The 16,286-nt window shown below is 39.7% G+C and overlaps 1 protein-coding gene across 2 annotated transcripts in view; it reads right to left on the bottom strand.

Annotated features, from left to right (window-relative positions):
- The window catches only part of RSBN1L (round spermatid basic protein 1 like), a 56,682-nt gene that overhangs the window by 16,836 nt on the left and 23,560 nt on the right, over window positions 1–16,286 (bottom strand). The window contains exons 3-4 of one of the 2 annotated variants that reach the window (XM_069879211.1): window positions 11,394–11,654; window positions 11,011–11,075 (exon numbers count right to left, since the gene is read on the bottom strand). In XM_069879211.1, coding sequence (XP_069735312.1) covers window positions 11,011–11,075; window positions 11,394–11,654 — 326 coding nt within the window. Of the gene's footprint in view, window positions 1–11,010; window positions 11,655–16,286 lie in introns of both variants that reach the window. The other variant, XM_069879134.1, reaches the window with a different exon arrangement.

Genomic DNA, 16,286 nt, shown 5'->3' on the forward strand with positions numbered 1-16,286 from the left:
AGAACACCACGGTGTCATCAATAGTTTTCATCACAAATCCAAAACACAGCCCCATAATAGGCTGGTGTGAAAAAGATGAACTTTAGCTCATCCATACTCAGTAACAAAAAGAAAATAAATCCATGCTGGTGATGAAAGACCTGCTCTTTCCTGTCTTTCCTGCTAGCATTAGGTCTTCCAAAGATGGACATGGAGCCAGCTTAGGGAACTGAACTGATTCTACTTCACAAACTACCTGAGAAATTGATTTATTTACTTCTAAGAAAGTTATATAAATAAGAATTAAAAAAAGGCATAGACAAAGTGATTCTAGGACAAAGCAATCATGAGATGATAGGGTTTTCTGTCCTAGGTAAAGTGAAGAGGGTGGTTAGCAGGACAGTAGAACTAAATTTCCAGAGGGAAGACTTTGATCTCTTCAGAAGGCTGGTTGGCAACGTCTCATGGGAGACAGTACTCAAGGGCAAGGGAGCCCATGAGGGCTGGGAACTCTTCAAAAAGGAAATCCTAGCAGCTCAGGAGAAAGCCATCCCCATGTTCCAGAAAAAAAGCCGGCAGGGGAGAAAGCCAGCTTAGTTGAACAGAGAGATCTTGAGCGATATCAAGAGGAAGAGAAACGTTTATTGGCTCTGGAAGAGGGGACAGGCCTCTTGGGTGGACTACAGGAGGCAAGTGAGATTGTGTAGAGAAAAAATCAGAAGGGCTAAGGCTCAGCTAGAAATCAGATTGGCCAAGTCTGTGAAAGATAACAAAAAATCCTTCTATAAATATATAAATAATAAAAGGAGGACTAGGGAGACCATACAGTCCCTACTGGACACAGAAGGAACAACAGTGACAGGGGATGAGGCAAAGGCTGAGGTACTTAATGCCTTCTTTGCCTCAGTCTTTAATTGTAAAGAAAGTCGTTCCCTCTGTGTACAAACCCAGGAGCTAGAGGAGCAAAATGAGGCTCCCATGATCCCAGAGGAGGTGGTCAGAGCCTTGCTAGCCCAACTAGACACCCACAAGTCTACGGGGCCGGATGGGATTCATCCAAGGGTATTCAAGGAGCTGGCAGATGTGCTGGCCAAACCCCTTTCCATCATCTCCCAACAGTCCTGGAAGACTGGGGAAGTGCCACTGGACTGGAGGCTGATGTTGTGCCCATCTACAAGAAGGGTCACAGGGAGGATCCAGGAAACTACAGGCCTGTCAGTCTGACCTCAGTGCCAGGGAAAGTCATGGAGCAGGAGATCTTGAGTGCTATCATGAAGCACATGCAAGAGAACTGGGTGATCAGGCCCAGTCAACACGGGTTCACAAAAGGCAGGTCTTGCCAAACTAACCTGATCGCCTTCTATGACAAAGTGACTCGGCTACTGGACGAGGGAAAGGCTGTGGATGTATCTTCCCGGACTTCAGTAAAGCCTTTGACACGGTTTCTCACAGCATTCTGCTTCGGAAACTGTCAGCCTCTGGCCTGGACAGGCGCACACTCTCCTGGGTGGAAAACTGGTTGGATGGCCGGGCCCAGAGAGTGGTGGGAAATGGTGTGAAATCCAGCTGGAGGCCAGTGACAAGTGGGGTTCCCCAGGGCTCAGTGCTGGGTCCAGCCCTGTTCAATGTCATTATCAATGACCTGGATGAAGGCATCGAGTGCACCCTTAGCAAGTTTGCGGATGACCCCAAGCTGGGTGGAAGTGTTGATCTGCTGGAGGGTAAGGAGGCTCTGCAAAGGGATCTGAACAGGCTGGACCGCTGGGCTGAGTCCAATGGCAGGAGGTTTAACAAGGGCAAATGCCGGGTCCTGCACTTGGGGCACAACAACCCTATGCAGTGCTACAGACTAGGAGAAGTCTGTCTAGAAAGCTGCCTGGAGGAGAGGAACCTGGGGGTGTTGGTTGACAGAACATGAGCCAGCAGTGTGCCCAGGTGGCCAAGAAGGCCAATGGCATCTTGGCTTGGATCAGACACGGCGTGACCAGCAGGTCCAGGGAGGTTATTCTCCCTCTGTACTCGGCACTGGTGAGACCGCTCCTCGAATCCTGTGTTCAGTTCTGGGCCCCTCACCACAAGAAGGATGTTGAGGCTCTGGAGCAAGTCCAGAGAAGAGCAACAAAGCTGGAGAACAGGCCTTATGAGGAACGGCTGAGAGAGCTGGGGTTGTTTAGCCTGGAGAAGAGGAGGCTGAGGGGAGACCTCATTACTCTCTATAACTACCTGAAAGGAGGTTGTAGAGAGGAGGGTGCTGGCCTCTTCTCCCAAGTGACAGGGGACAGGACAAGAGGGAACAGCCTCAAGCTCCGCCAGGGGAGGTTTAGGCTGGACATTAGGAAAAAAGTTTTCACAGAAAGGGTCATTGGGCACTGGAACAGGCTGCCCAGGGAGGTGGTTGAGTCACCTTCCCTGGAGGTGTTTAAGGCACGGGTGGACGAGGTGCTAAGGGGCATGGTTTAGTGTTTGATAGGAATGGTTGGACTCGATGAACCGGTGGGTCTCTTCCAACCTGGTTATTCTATGATTCTACGATTCTATAAAGACTAATGCCTGGCCAGAATGAACAAGAGGGAGTCTGGAAGAGGAGACAGCTGTTGGCAGTGAGGATGTGACTCCTATCTCATCTCTTCCATGGGTTAGGTTATAGCATCCTGAACACTAGACTCTGGTCAGGAGTTGCTGTCTTAGTCTGGGCTAAAGATTTAGAATAACATATAAAAAGGTGAGATCATTCTTAGAGGGAAGAATGAGCTAGCAAGCAAAATTCATCTTCACTCACTCCAAAATTAGACTGCTACTTAGTACAATCATAGAGTGAAAACACCAAAAACCTTCTATTGATGTTTTACCAATGACAAAATTAAAATTAATCCTCTTAAAGACAACAACAAATGAATACAAGCTATGGCATACTAGACAACAGCAACACTTTACTTTACTTTTGCTGTCAGTGTCCTTGGGCTGTTCACAGGAAGAGAAAAAGATTCCTTTATATACTCCTGAACTCACAAACCCAATTCTGATGTACTAAACCCAGAACTACTTCATCAAATTCTGTACATTAAATTACGCACTGAGGACAAATCTAATATTATGCAATGCTTATAAGGCAACCTTCCTGGATGTAACTTATAGGTTACAGTGTGACTACGTTCTTAGAATGTTAGACATTTGCTCAAATAAATAGCTGGAGCAATCTAAATCCATAATAAAAGAAGGTATCAATGGCATGCAGTTACTCTACCATATGGTCAACATGATCAGAAGCAACACACACAAAAAGAAAAAAGAAAAATCACTGATTAAATGCAGTACAAGACAACAGACAGGTAAAACCGAAATATGTAACTGAATAAATAGACATAAACAGATATAGCCCAACTTTGTTCTTCTCTTGTAGCTTAAGTCTGAAATACATCACCTAAAAACACACAAAAGGAGACCATGTCATTCTCTTGCATAAAAGTAATGGAAAATCATGGCAGTAAAACCACCACTGAATTCAGAATTAGCAAAACTTGAGAATTATCTGCTTCTGACTAGTATGGCATCAACTGATTTTGTAGCATAACCTCACTTGCTCAGTTCCAAGAGTTCTAAGAAGCAAACATTTTAGAATAAACATTTTGGTGGCCAAAAGAATCTGAAGACTACATCTGAATACATACATAATACTGACAATATATTTGTGCATTATTATCCTACAAATAGGAAACATTCAGACACATTGAAGATGTTTCCATTTCCTGTTTGAAAAAGATACAAAATGTAAGGAACAGTCCAGAGGAGCCAAGTGTTTCAAGAGACTAATTTAAAAACTGTAAACTGGGGCAAGTCACAACTGAATTCCTATTTTTAACGTAGTGGGTTTTTTTTTCAGTAGAAGCACTAACATTCCTGAGAGAACTTTAAAACTTAAAATTTCTTTTAGCTATTCAGCTTCAAATCCAGGAAGCCTGGAAAAAGCAGTTCTTATAGAACAAAAAAATCCAAACCCACTGAACCCAAAATAATTTCAAGAAACCCACAAAGGAAGACCAACAAAAACCTGAAATCACCATAAAAATATGCTAGCAGATCAGATGGAACAGCAGGTTTCCTTTGCACTACACAAATGTACAAGCAATACACATACATGTTTGCATTTCAAAACCAAAAACATGCAGCTTCACATTGGCTGTTATTCCTCTAACTCCATTATCTCAAATGCTATAGGCAGGAAGAGGCAATGCAACATTCTTATTTGATACACTTTGGAAAAGTGCCCAAAAGGCTTTCTGTTCCTTGTTGGCTCTTTTCAAATCCTTAAAAGCTTAAGTATATTTTCAGTTACAAATGGGAACTGAAGCATCAAAAGTTTACTTAACAAATATTCATCACACTTGGCCCGAGTTTAAAAAACACTTGCAAATCTACTTGGCTGCTTTTTACTTTAAAATCACATGTACTTGGTACTACTTTCAGTGGTTTGGTATCAGAGTAAGTTGCCTTTAATGCTCTAGCATTATTCTAAGGTGATCTATTACCATTAAAGCTTTGATTTTAATAAATGTACCATTTCCCAACTGGAAGTTTCTGGAAATACAATCCCAAGTGGTTTTAACTTGGTTTGCCCATCACATCACATTTCACCTTGCAGGTGAAACCCTCAAATAATAGGATAGCTGGACAGACATTTTAAAAAGCAGGATGACATCTTTCTTCTGAATTCTGGTGACAAAAACAGTGAGGCAGTACATGAATTTAAAAAAACAAAACAAAAAAATATACTAAGAAGAGCATTGAGGTTACCTTCACGGAAGATGTTCTACAACAAGGTTCAGTTTAAGATCCTGTTCAAGCTGCCAGTACCAGCCTCTAGGGTTCTGTTTAGATTTGTTTTTTCTCAATACAGAATACGCAATCAAAACCAGCAACATACACATCACTTCACATTTATGGGCTGAAAGCTTTCCAGATTGCTTCTTGACAGTAACTCATTCCCAAGTGGAAAATAAATGAGCATGTGTTGCAGATTTCTAATGTCATTCCATGCAAAATGATTCCTTGTTCAATATTACTGAATAAGTGGATTTTTTTTGTTTATTTTGTTTCCCTGCATAGAAGACTGCCACCATCTTATCAAAAAGAGTCTTACACATAGTCCTACAGATTGATCAAGAAAGAATCAGAAAATACATACACTTTAACAGAGAAAATTCAATTTTTCATCAGGATATCAAAAAAAAAAAAAGTTGGCTGTACTTTGGGGAACTTGTATAACAGCAAGCAGCTGACAAAACAACATTAAATATTTTTAACAGCTAACCAAACCCTCAGAGCTTTAAAGCAAGGAGCAAAATTCTACTGCAAACTACTGAAAGATAACTGGAGATATATATTTCCAATACAAATCATTCTTTCCAGAACACAGGAAAACAACATGATATATGGAAATAGACACTGTACAAATGTGTCATAATAAGAAAATGAAATACTAATCAATTATTTCAGATTTTCTTTAACAAAACATATTTCCAACAATTCTCCCTAAAATACTAGAATTAATATTTTTTCCAAGCAAGCAGGATTTCACAGATTAGAACAGGAGTAAATAGCAAACTCCCCCTGCTAAAAGACACTTCTAAGAGCTAAACAAGGAGGCAGTAAAGAGAAGACAATATTAAAAAAGGGCTGAGAACTGGAATGAAAAGTGTCATGGCCAGAACTCTTAAGAAGTGAGGACAACCACCCATCTGAAAAGTCACAACACAAACATAAACTACCGTTACTACTGCATCTCCTCCTCCAACACATTTGTTATTCCTTATACTACCTGAATTTCCAGTGTCTACCACAGTTATCAGCAACAACACGGAATAAGATACTTCAGACTGGGAAAAAACCAAAATATATTTCTCTGAAGATGCAAACTGCCTGCTGTTATACAATGTGGATGATTGTACAGCAACCCCACTACCTCTGGCATAGTAAACTAGCATCATTTGCAATAACTCATCACTCAGGAGTAGGTTAAGTTTTCTGCTGGATTAATAAAACTAACTGGCTCTCCAGTCTGAGAAGCATCACAGCCTGGCACAAGACCACACAGCTGGGAGGAAGGCAGCACAGAGAACATTCTCTTTTAGCAGCAGCTTCAAAGCTGGACACAGATGAACACATCACCTTAAACAAACAAGTGTCAAGAGGAGCAAGACATGGAAGAGTTAGAGGACATTTAGTCTGGTTTCAGTTTCCAGAAAAAAAAGTTAGCTAAATACTCCTATTTTAACCACCTAGGAAATAGGATGGTAAAAGCTAGGAAATATGGACAGGTCAAAAAAAAAAAAAAAGCAACTCACCAATCAAGCCAAACTAACCTACCTTTCTATGACCCGATAAGCTTTTTCAGAGGATCAGTACACACCTTGACATTTGCTTTATGTTCTCAAAACTGCTACAGAAACGTGATCCACTAACAGCAAACAGTGGGCAGTTTTCAGTTGTCTGTGTTCACATAAATATCACTATAAAAGGACCAACTTTGTGGTACACAGCAAGGATGCTCCCTTTGAACACAATATATGCTTACGGCACATTCAAGTAACAAAGCTGCAAGCCTACTACAGGAAAGGATCAAAACTAACAAGGTCTTTGATAAACTGAAAAATACACAGGATATAATTAAATTTGAATAAAATCAAGGAACTACAGTCATATATAATTAACTGCATAAACATGAAGACAGAAGTAATTCTCTTAGCAGGAGCTGCTGTGACAGCAAATCACAAACTGCTCTAAAAAAGGCAAGAAGAGATTAAAAAGAAGAAATAAAGATAAATTATTGTCTTGCAATAATTTGCGAGACACCTGAAGAAATACTCTTATACTACTTGACAACAGACCAGGCACCATCCATTTTCAGTAGTTTATTTTGAGAGAGATAAGGATGACTGAATAGAGCAGTAAGGAAGCAGTAGGACCAGTAAGGGTACAACATGTAATGGTAGACTGGAATAATCCAAATTACTTCACCTAGGGAAGGGGAAGAAAAAAAAAACCAAACAAAACCAAACTGTTAAGCAATCTTCAGATACAGAGAACACTGAAAGAAAAGCATAATCTGTTTGCCTTATCCATTAAAGATCTGAATAAAAGGACTGAGAGGAGAATTAAGATAAGACAACAAACAGGAAAAAAAGATTGTTAAACATATTTCTTCGGGAAATGCAGAATCACTTGAGTATCTCCAGCAAACACATCAAACAAGCATTTGTCAAATATGGCTTAAAAATCAGTCAATCTTGTCTTGAAGCACAAGGATTGTTGGGTATTGCCCAGCATTTCACTTTACCTGAACTAAGAAGTTGTCTCTAGAACAAGACTGAAGCACAGTAAAATCAAGCCATTAAGTACTGTTATGGTTAAACAAGAAGCGTGCACTCTGGGGTTTCAGCAAGGCAATAAAAATTTAGGTTTGCTGAGCATAAAGACATAGTAATGGGTTCACAATATTAGTCATTTGCCTCAACAGCACTGAACAGCCTAACTGAAGTGATGCCAGCTACAAGTAGGTAGCAAAAGATGATTATTTACATTCCTGAAACCTTCATAGGAGTCTGACAATTAAGATTCACAGCTATGAGGTAACTGGTGCAGATGTTGCCATCTACACAAACAACAGAACCCAGGAATGCACCTACAGGGGACAGTTTTCCACCACCTGCAAGAGCAACTTACTGGCTTCCAGGATGCCCAGACTAATTCCATTTTGTCAGTTACAGAAAGTCTAAGACTTACAGACCATTCACAGAAACAAGTGCTCCACTAACCTAAATTATTTTAAGAATTGAGAAGTACCTAAAATACAGGCTCAAGTGAAGCAGTGAAAATTTCTCTCTCCAAATTTTAAAAGCTAATTTGAACAATGCAGAACCAGTTCGAACACAAACTCCTCTCTCCTGTGCCTGTTGTAACTGTTCTCAGAAACTTCTGCCAAGGTCTAATCTCCCAAAATGAGAAACTATACTACTTCTGTCTGACACAGGTATATTTGTAAGCCAAGCATAGTTCATTTTCAATTACAGAGTCACAAAAACTAAGTTACCTAAGAGGTGTAGACTTCCCAGGTAGACTTCCGAAGACTCCCAACAGCTTGGATCTCACCAACAGAATTTACTGCGACTTGAAAATATGCATTGTTTATAATCAGAACAACTCATCCACCACAAAATAGGAAGTGGAAGCTTATTGAGTAGTACTGATAGAACCAACTTAAGAAATAAAAACCCTGATAAAATACTCTGTAATACTTCCCACTTCAGGCTTAGGTCATGCCTCCTTTTTATATTTCTTTTTAATATCTTTTTTAGATCTTTTTAAATACTTACGTTTGTCAGATTGATTGTATGTGTTACAATGCCATTCTCAAAACAATCAAAGAATATCATATACTACAGTGAGTCTTTTAGTTAACATTAGCAAAGCAATACCCAAGTTTAAGGCTAAAGAAGGATGAGATTCTCAAAGCAGACCTGTTAAAACTACATTCCTACTTAGAAAACAACTTGCCTCTCAACTGAGACTATACAATGACTGCAAGCCACTGCTCAAGCAGCTCAGGACAACAGGGAGCACAGAGCAGCACAGAGCTCAGGAAATGCAGGGACATAAAACTACAGTTAACACATTATTAAAATATATTGCAACAGCACACTAGAATCCCATTAAAAGATTCATAAAAAACCCAGCAACACAAGAGATTATTACTGATCAGCACAAAACGTAACACGTGATGCAATTATCGAGTACCTTACAAAAACGAAGGCAAAGGCAGAGAGCTGAAAAAGAGAGGTAACCAATACCAACGAACCAGACATTTACACACACAGAAAAAAAATAAAGTTGAAGGTTAAAAACACAAACTTCGCAACGGATTCAAAAAGGTCCTGTTACATTCCTGGAGGATGAGCATTCTGACACAGTATCACTATGACTAGGACACTCTCATACTCCTTCCTATACATCTTTGATGCTGGCCCCAGTCAGAAAGGAGAATAAAGCTAACAAAACCTTTCAACTGTAGCAAAACACCCAAGTATGAGAAAACAAGCAGCTAGAGTAAGACAAATAATAATGAAATAAGGAAAAACATAATCAATAGCTAGGCAACCAAGATACTGACTTAAATATTCCAGGGCACAGCAATGCTGCGCAGAAGGCGATATGAACTGGGCTGTATCCACCACATCTTTTATGTCAGCAAAAATACAAGGAGCCTAGCATTTTCTCTCAAGCAACCAAACCCTGACAAGTGATACAACACTACAAAAACTACCTAAAAAACTGAGAGAAAATAAAGGTAAAGAAGATATCAGTACTAAACCTCCAGTCAAGTAAAATACAGATTAGATGACAAACGATGAAGTTGACCACTTGAATGCTGTAATAATACAGTTTGCCTTCTTTCATCTACTACATTTCCTCTCTGTTCCTCCTTTATTTACAGAGAAATGGGAAGTTGTTATCTCAAAATCAATGACCATTGGACCAGTTTAATTACAGATACTGATGTTATCACTGTAATACCAAGTTAATCCATCCTCCCAGTAAAATAATTCCATTATAATTCAGAAAAATAAAATTTGAGTGTTATTAACAATTTCTTTAGGGCAGAGACTAGCATGCAGCTATGCTTGCATTAGTGTCCAAGGCAACACATTGACTAGAACATACCTACAAGGACAGATCCACCTGTTTTATATAAAATTACCTAAGACAGAGCAGCTCTAGGTAGCTGCCCTTAATATGTTGTGTAATTTTTGTTATTAAAGTAATGATTCAGCTTACATACTGAAAAAAAAAAATAGTGAATATATTTCACAGAGTATTCATATTCCATGACAGCAGATGTTTTCTTAATCAGCACTGCAAATGTTCTTTTTACAGTAACATTTCAGTTCTGCATATCCTTATGGGTAACAAACACCTGAAATATGCTGATAAATGCAATAGTGTTCCACGCAAACATTTATGTAATTGAAGAAATAAAAAAGCATATCTTTCATCAAAAATAGGACAGCATCATTTACACAAACTCTTCATAAACATCTAAAAAGTGAAGACTAAAACAGTTCAGTTGTTCCATACAACATCTAAATTCATAAACAGGGAGTTAAACAGGCAATCATGAGCTAAAGTTGATACAATGAGAAACAGCATTGAGTCTCTTCAAAAATTCTTTCAGAATATCTGTCTAAGCTTTACAAAACACCCCCATCACCAACATGGCTGTCTATGAAAGGTACAATATTTTCTCCCCTGAACTTAAAAGACCTGAAATATAAATAATTTACATGCAACAGTAATGCGTCTTCTACAGGAAGTTAATAAATAGCAAAGGTGACATTTAATCAGTAGCTGCTGTTAAGGGAGAAAACACTCATTTCTCTGTGAATTTTTTTTTCTAAAAGAGGACATTCTAAAGCTGTTGCCATTCTCCCACATTAACTTAACAGCTTTCAAGAGAATACAACTAACCAAGATGTAATGTGAAGAGGTAAGGATGGAGTTAGTAGCTATGTTAACCACTACTAAGTTCTCCTTTAAAGGTGGATTTAAAAGCCCTGAACTACAAATGCAACTAATGAACTGTGCCCTACAGAGGTTTTACATATAACATTGTTCTAATGCATTTCTCAGTTTTATGAAGAAGTTCATACAAACTACACTTCAGATGTCCAGCGAGCTGCAGCTAAATCCTTTTAACCCTTCAAAGCTCAGTTAAGCTTCAGCTACAGAAACCAATCCAAAGAAACCTACACACACACATGCAAAACACTTGCCCTCCCACATAAAATCCAATTTTACTTCTCAGTTAATAGGCTCCTTATCTTCAATACTGCAAAACTAACTTATTGAAGAATTCCTTCTTTTCTCGTTTTCTGCGTCGTCCACACAGCACAGCTAACAGTAACCATATTCTAAAAAAGCCATTCACAGTTGTTTGAAACCATTACATGACTTTAGAAAGTAAAATGTATAACCTCTTACCTGAGCATGAAAATTTGACATAGTCGTTGTCTCTATATCTTTCTTTCCCAAAATCTCCATTTTCACTGGTGAATTGGGAAAATTAAATGAAAAGTAGTCTAAAAAGTCAGGTAAATAAGTAGCTGCCCCATGAACAATACCCATTACATAGTAAGCTGCACAGTTTTCATTTTCACTAAAAACCAGACCCACAAACTCTTCTGCAAATCTCTCCATCTCCACAGGAGATAAGTGGGAGAGTTCATTACTGTAGGCATGGATAACTGATGCACCTCCGTTAGGCTGGTGCTCAATATGAATCAGCTGTTTGAACTCCAATGTGTCCAACCTTTTGAGTTTATTTTGAACCCGTGGCTCCTTTAACGAGACAAATGGAAACTCACTGTTCTCTGGTATCTTGGACTCACAGTCCTTCTTGGGATCCATATTTTTCCCACTGAAATCCTTAAGATGATCATCTATGATGCCTTTGGCTTCTTGATCCTCAATATCAGAAACCAATCCTGAGCAGATGGTCTGAATGGATTTGCTGTACATTTTTGGACGCTTCCTCTTCTCGTTCTCTTTATGTTTCTTTTTCTTTTTCTTCTTAACTTTTTTAATCTGTAGCTCTTCTGCATTGGTTTTTGGTTTCTCCTTCCCACCTGTTGAGAGGGAAAAGATCCCTTAAGTACATTCATATGCATAACACATATTGAAAGGTCAGGATTCAAAGTTACCAAAAACCTCACCGTGGCACACAAAAACCAGAGACAATACCAAGGGTCACAATGTGTATCTTACTGAAAATTATTAGTAAGACATCCCTGCTGTGTTCACGTGTGACTGACAAATAGACTGGGGAGGGAAGCAAAAGAAATCAGAAAAAAACAAGTTTCCCAAGGCTGCTTTCATGATGAGTCACAATCCTTAATCATACCCTTTAACTGGTCATCAGCAATTACTAGACCAGAAAGTTCAGAGACATCATATGACAGCTGTCAACAATCGCTGCCAAACAAGGGGTTTACAAATGGTCAAGGAGCATCCACCACCATCAGCTGTTTGTAAGATGCCACTGCCAGAACTTACCTCTCAGATGGCTTCGCAAGGTCATTCTTCCAGAACTAAATAAATTTTGTTGAAATATATGTGGAACATCTAAACACTGAAACCGTACTACTTTAAAAATATATACATATTAAACAAGAACAAAAACAACAAGCAAAACCAAACCACCAAAAGCCGAATAACCAACCACCAAAAGCTGAAACCTCACAAAATAGAAACTAGCTTCAAGTTTATATCATATGCAAGCCAAACTGAAATGGCCTAAGCCAAAATACTCACTTGGAAATAACATGTTCAAGTGATTCCCAAGACAAACAGTTTCCCTTATTTTAGTGTTTTCTTCAAGTGCTTTCAGGGTTTTTTTGGCAAGCATTAAAGACGGTAGCCAAAAAAAACTTCTGTTGCTACACTGTCCTGAAGCATACCAGTTGAAAATTTCACAGCTTGATAAATGAAATGACTGGACACGTTACAGCTCAAAATTATATCCACAACAAGCAATTCAAGATCCACAGGTTCAGCAACAAGTTTAGATATTTAGTCTTATAATGAAATACACCATTGCTAAGCAATCTCAAATTCACAAGAGTTAAGGTAAGCAGTCTCTTTTACCACACTGTAGTATTTTCAGCTTGCAATCCTCAGCCCAAGTAATTCACAAAAAGTCCTTAAAAAAATAAAATCACAAGTGTTGGTGCATGGAGTAACAGATTCTTACTGACAATTAAGGTTTGGATACAGAAGGTGCAGACATGGAAATGAGAACAAGCAATTAAGACACTTGCTTCTGAGCCTCTTGAGGTTTGAGACAACAGCTACGTACCTCTGAGGTTTCTGAAGTAGAGGCAGGCAAGCTAGTTATCTCTCTAGCTTCTATTTTCTCATCTTGTATGGGAAGAAGTACCCTGAGGTCATTCATTTCTTTCTTAGACCTAACAAGGAAGTGGGCTCTAGGATTTCCCAAAATAATCCACACAGTTAAGAGCTACAGAGACTTCATTCCATATCAGATTTAAGATCCAATATTCTATGAGCACAATTTTACTTTTATCTAACCAAGTTAAACTGCCAAAGACACAGCATCCCCATGAAAATCTGTCCTTTAATTAGGCTATATTTAATATCAACCCAGCATGGGCCTTTGCAACTGACAGATGAAATATTCACCGCTTCTTTGTTAACATCTTGCTTCTGTCAGTTTTTAAATCTAGTGGCATGGAAAGACCAGAAGGAGCAGCAACACGTGCACAACCAACTACCTCAGCCTCAGAGGAGTCCTAAAACAGTTCACTGAGGGTGCAAGGTGAAATGTCACCACCTGACAAAAGTCACCTTTGATTTTATCTTCCACCAAGTTTTACTAACAACTTCATTCGATGACTACTGTAATACACTGTGGCTGTTTTTTTAATCCATCCCTTAATGTATTTCACAGATGCAACTACGCAAATAAACCTAACCCACTTTTAAAGGTTACAAAGGTACTAAATCTCAAAACAGGCCTCCTAGAAAGGTGGGTGATGCCCCAACCCTATCAGTGTTTAAGCAGCATTTGGACAATGCCCTTAATAACATGCTTTAACTTTTGGTCAGCCCTGAAGCAGCCAGGCATTAGGACTAGATGATCAGGGTAAGACCCTTCAAGATGAAATAATCTATTCTGTTCTAATCATCAGTACACAACACTCAAAAAACAAAGCCTTGGTCTCAAAAGCAGTGGTGCTTCTAAGACAGAAGCAACAAAAACCCCACCATAACACACACTATTAAAATCAGACAGGCTGAATGTACATCCCTGTCAACTTACATGAAGTCTACAAACATAGCGAAAAAGGTTTGCACTTGAAACCAGTTGTAAAAACATGCTTTAGTTACCTTGGAATAGACCTATTTAAGCACTCAAAATCTTCTTAAGAGGGATTACACCAGGATCTTTAAGTAGAGAAAATTTGTCATTCTTTCTGTTTGTTTTCACACCATCTCCATGAAATCTTAAAACACTCTTAACGACAGGATAAAAATAATTCTTTCTGGTACAACACAGCTCTCCTTCCAGCTTGAAAAGAGGTTTTTCTGTTCAGCTTTAAATACAAACATTTTAATAATACAGACTGGTTTTGCCTTTATCACAGGTAACAAGGGTATGCTATTTACACAAACATTTGATGTTTAAAGTTGATCAGCACACGCTTTCCCAGATCATGAGAAGCTATGGAAATAGTGCACATAATTTGGAACCAAATAAATACTTGCTAGCTGCCTATAATTTCTGAACACAACTCTCTCCTCTTCCATAGAATTTTCTGGATCTCTGTATACCAAAAAGGATAGAACCGAGGCCATTTTCAATTCTGAAATGCCTGGAAACAGCACCAATCACTGAAGGAGCCAAAGGCTTATACAACTAAAACAACACTAGAAGATCTAAAAACGGAAAGAGCAGCAACCTCTGAACTGCTACTTGCAACTGAAAGAGAAAAAACAAAATGGGGCATCTCTACCCTTGGTGGTCTATCCCTTCTTTGATAGACTGTGCTCCCAATGCTACTGGAGAAGAAAAAAGCTTTAACAAACCCAAGTCAAGAGAGAAAGATTCCAAATGGGGTTTTTTCAGAATGTTACTAGAATTAAAGATTCCAAAAAAATAATTACATCCCAACAAGAGTAAGACTTAGCTCTCTAAAAGCACCTTAGGCAGAAATTAAAAGATAACACGACTTCACAAACTGGTTCTGAGCCATTTTCAAATTCACATAAGCTTATGCTAAACAAGACATTCTGTCAAGAATGATACTTCATTTTCACACTGGCAGCAAGTGACATAGCAATCCAAGATCTCATTGCCACAGATGGGTGGAGTCCAACTGCCCACACTCCTCTGCCACTGCTACTGGCACACAGTCCTGCACCACTGCTGGTACGGACTGATGCTCATCTGATTCCACAGCAAATGAATTTAACGGCTCAGCAGAAAACTATTTACTTCACTGCTAGATTAGCGAACAGAACTGGTTCACAACATTGTCAGGAACCAGAGCATGTCTCACTGACAGCAGGCAGTGAGAAGAGGGCCACAAAGATGATCAGAGGGCTGGAGCACCTCAGCCTGGAGAAGAGAGGGCTCCAGGGAGACCTTGTAGCAACTTTCCAGTACTTAATGGGAACCTACAGAAAAGCTGGTGAATGTCTGCTCTTTGTCAGGGAGTGCACAGATAGGACACGGGTAATGGTTTTAAGCTGAAAGAGGGGAGATTTAGATATTAGGAAGAAGTCTTTACTGGAAGGGTGGTAAGGCACTGGCACAGGTTGCTCAGTTTAGTCATGGATGCCCCATCCCTGAAGGTGTTCAAAGCCAGGTTGGATGAGGCTTTGAGCAATCTAATCCAGTAGAAGTTGTCGCTGCCCATGGCAGGAGGTTTGGAACTGGATGATCTTTAAGGTCCCTTCTGACCAAGCCATTCTACAATTCTGTGTTATATAACCAGAACCTACCCCTCACCAGTGGCAGCAAACCACCTGACCTCCTTAGCTACCCTGACCACCACACTTTCATCTGTCCACCCAAGGCACAGAAAAAGGCTGAATTTTTAAGGATAAAAAAGTCCACCCTTTGGCCCCTTGACAATTCCTTAACACACGTGAGACAGGACCTACAAAACGTGAATAGAAAGCCTCCTAACCCAAGAACTTGAACTTTTCAATTTAAGTTACACAATTTCTCAGCTTGCTGTTTTAAAGGTCACACTCTAGTACATTTACCAGTAATATGGAAAAGACTACTCTTTCTTCTCTCTGTCCTTTACTACAGGATCACCTGCTCACTCTCTGTATGGTGCCTGTTCTCCATAGTGCTTGGACAACATCATCTTCATCAGCGACCTGGATGAGAGAACAGAGCAAGTCTGCTGACAATACAAAACTGAGAGGGCGTGGCTGGTACACCGGAAGGCTGTGCTACCATTCATCGAGACCTGGACAGGCTGGAGTGTGCAGGGTTCTGCATCTCAAGAGGAATAACCCTATGCAACAGCACAGGTTAGGGGTGACCGGTTGGAAGGCAGCTCTGCAGAGAAGGATCCAGGAGTCCTGGTGGACAATAAGTTAACCGCGTGTCAGCAAAATACCCTCATGGCCAGGAAGGCCTGTGCTGTCCTGAGGTGCATTAAGAGCACGGCCAGCAAGTCAAGAGAGGTTCTCTTCCCTCTCTACTCTGCCCCAGTAGGTTG

The sequence above is a fragment of the Phaenicophaeus curvirostris genome, chromosome 1, assembly GCF_032191515.1.
Source record: "Phaenicophaeus curvirostris isolate KB17595 chromosome 1, BPBGC_Pcur_1.0, whole genome shotgun sequence".
Taxonomy (NCBI): Eukaryota; Metazoa; Chordata; class Aves; order Cuculiformes; family Cuculidae; genus Phaenicophaeus; species Phaenicophaeus curvirostris.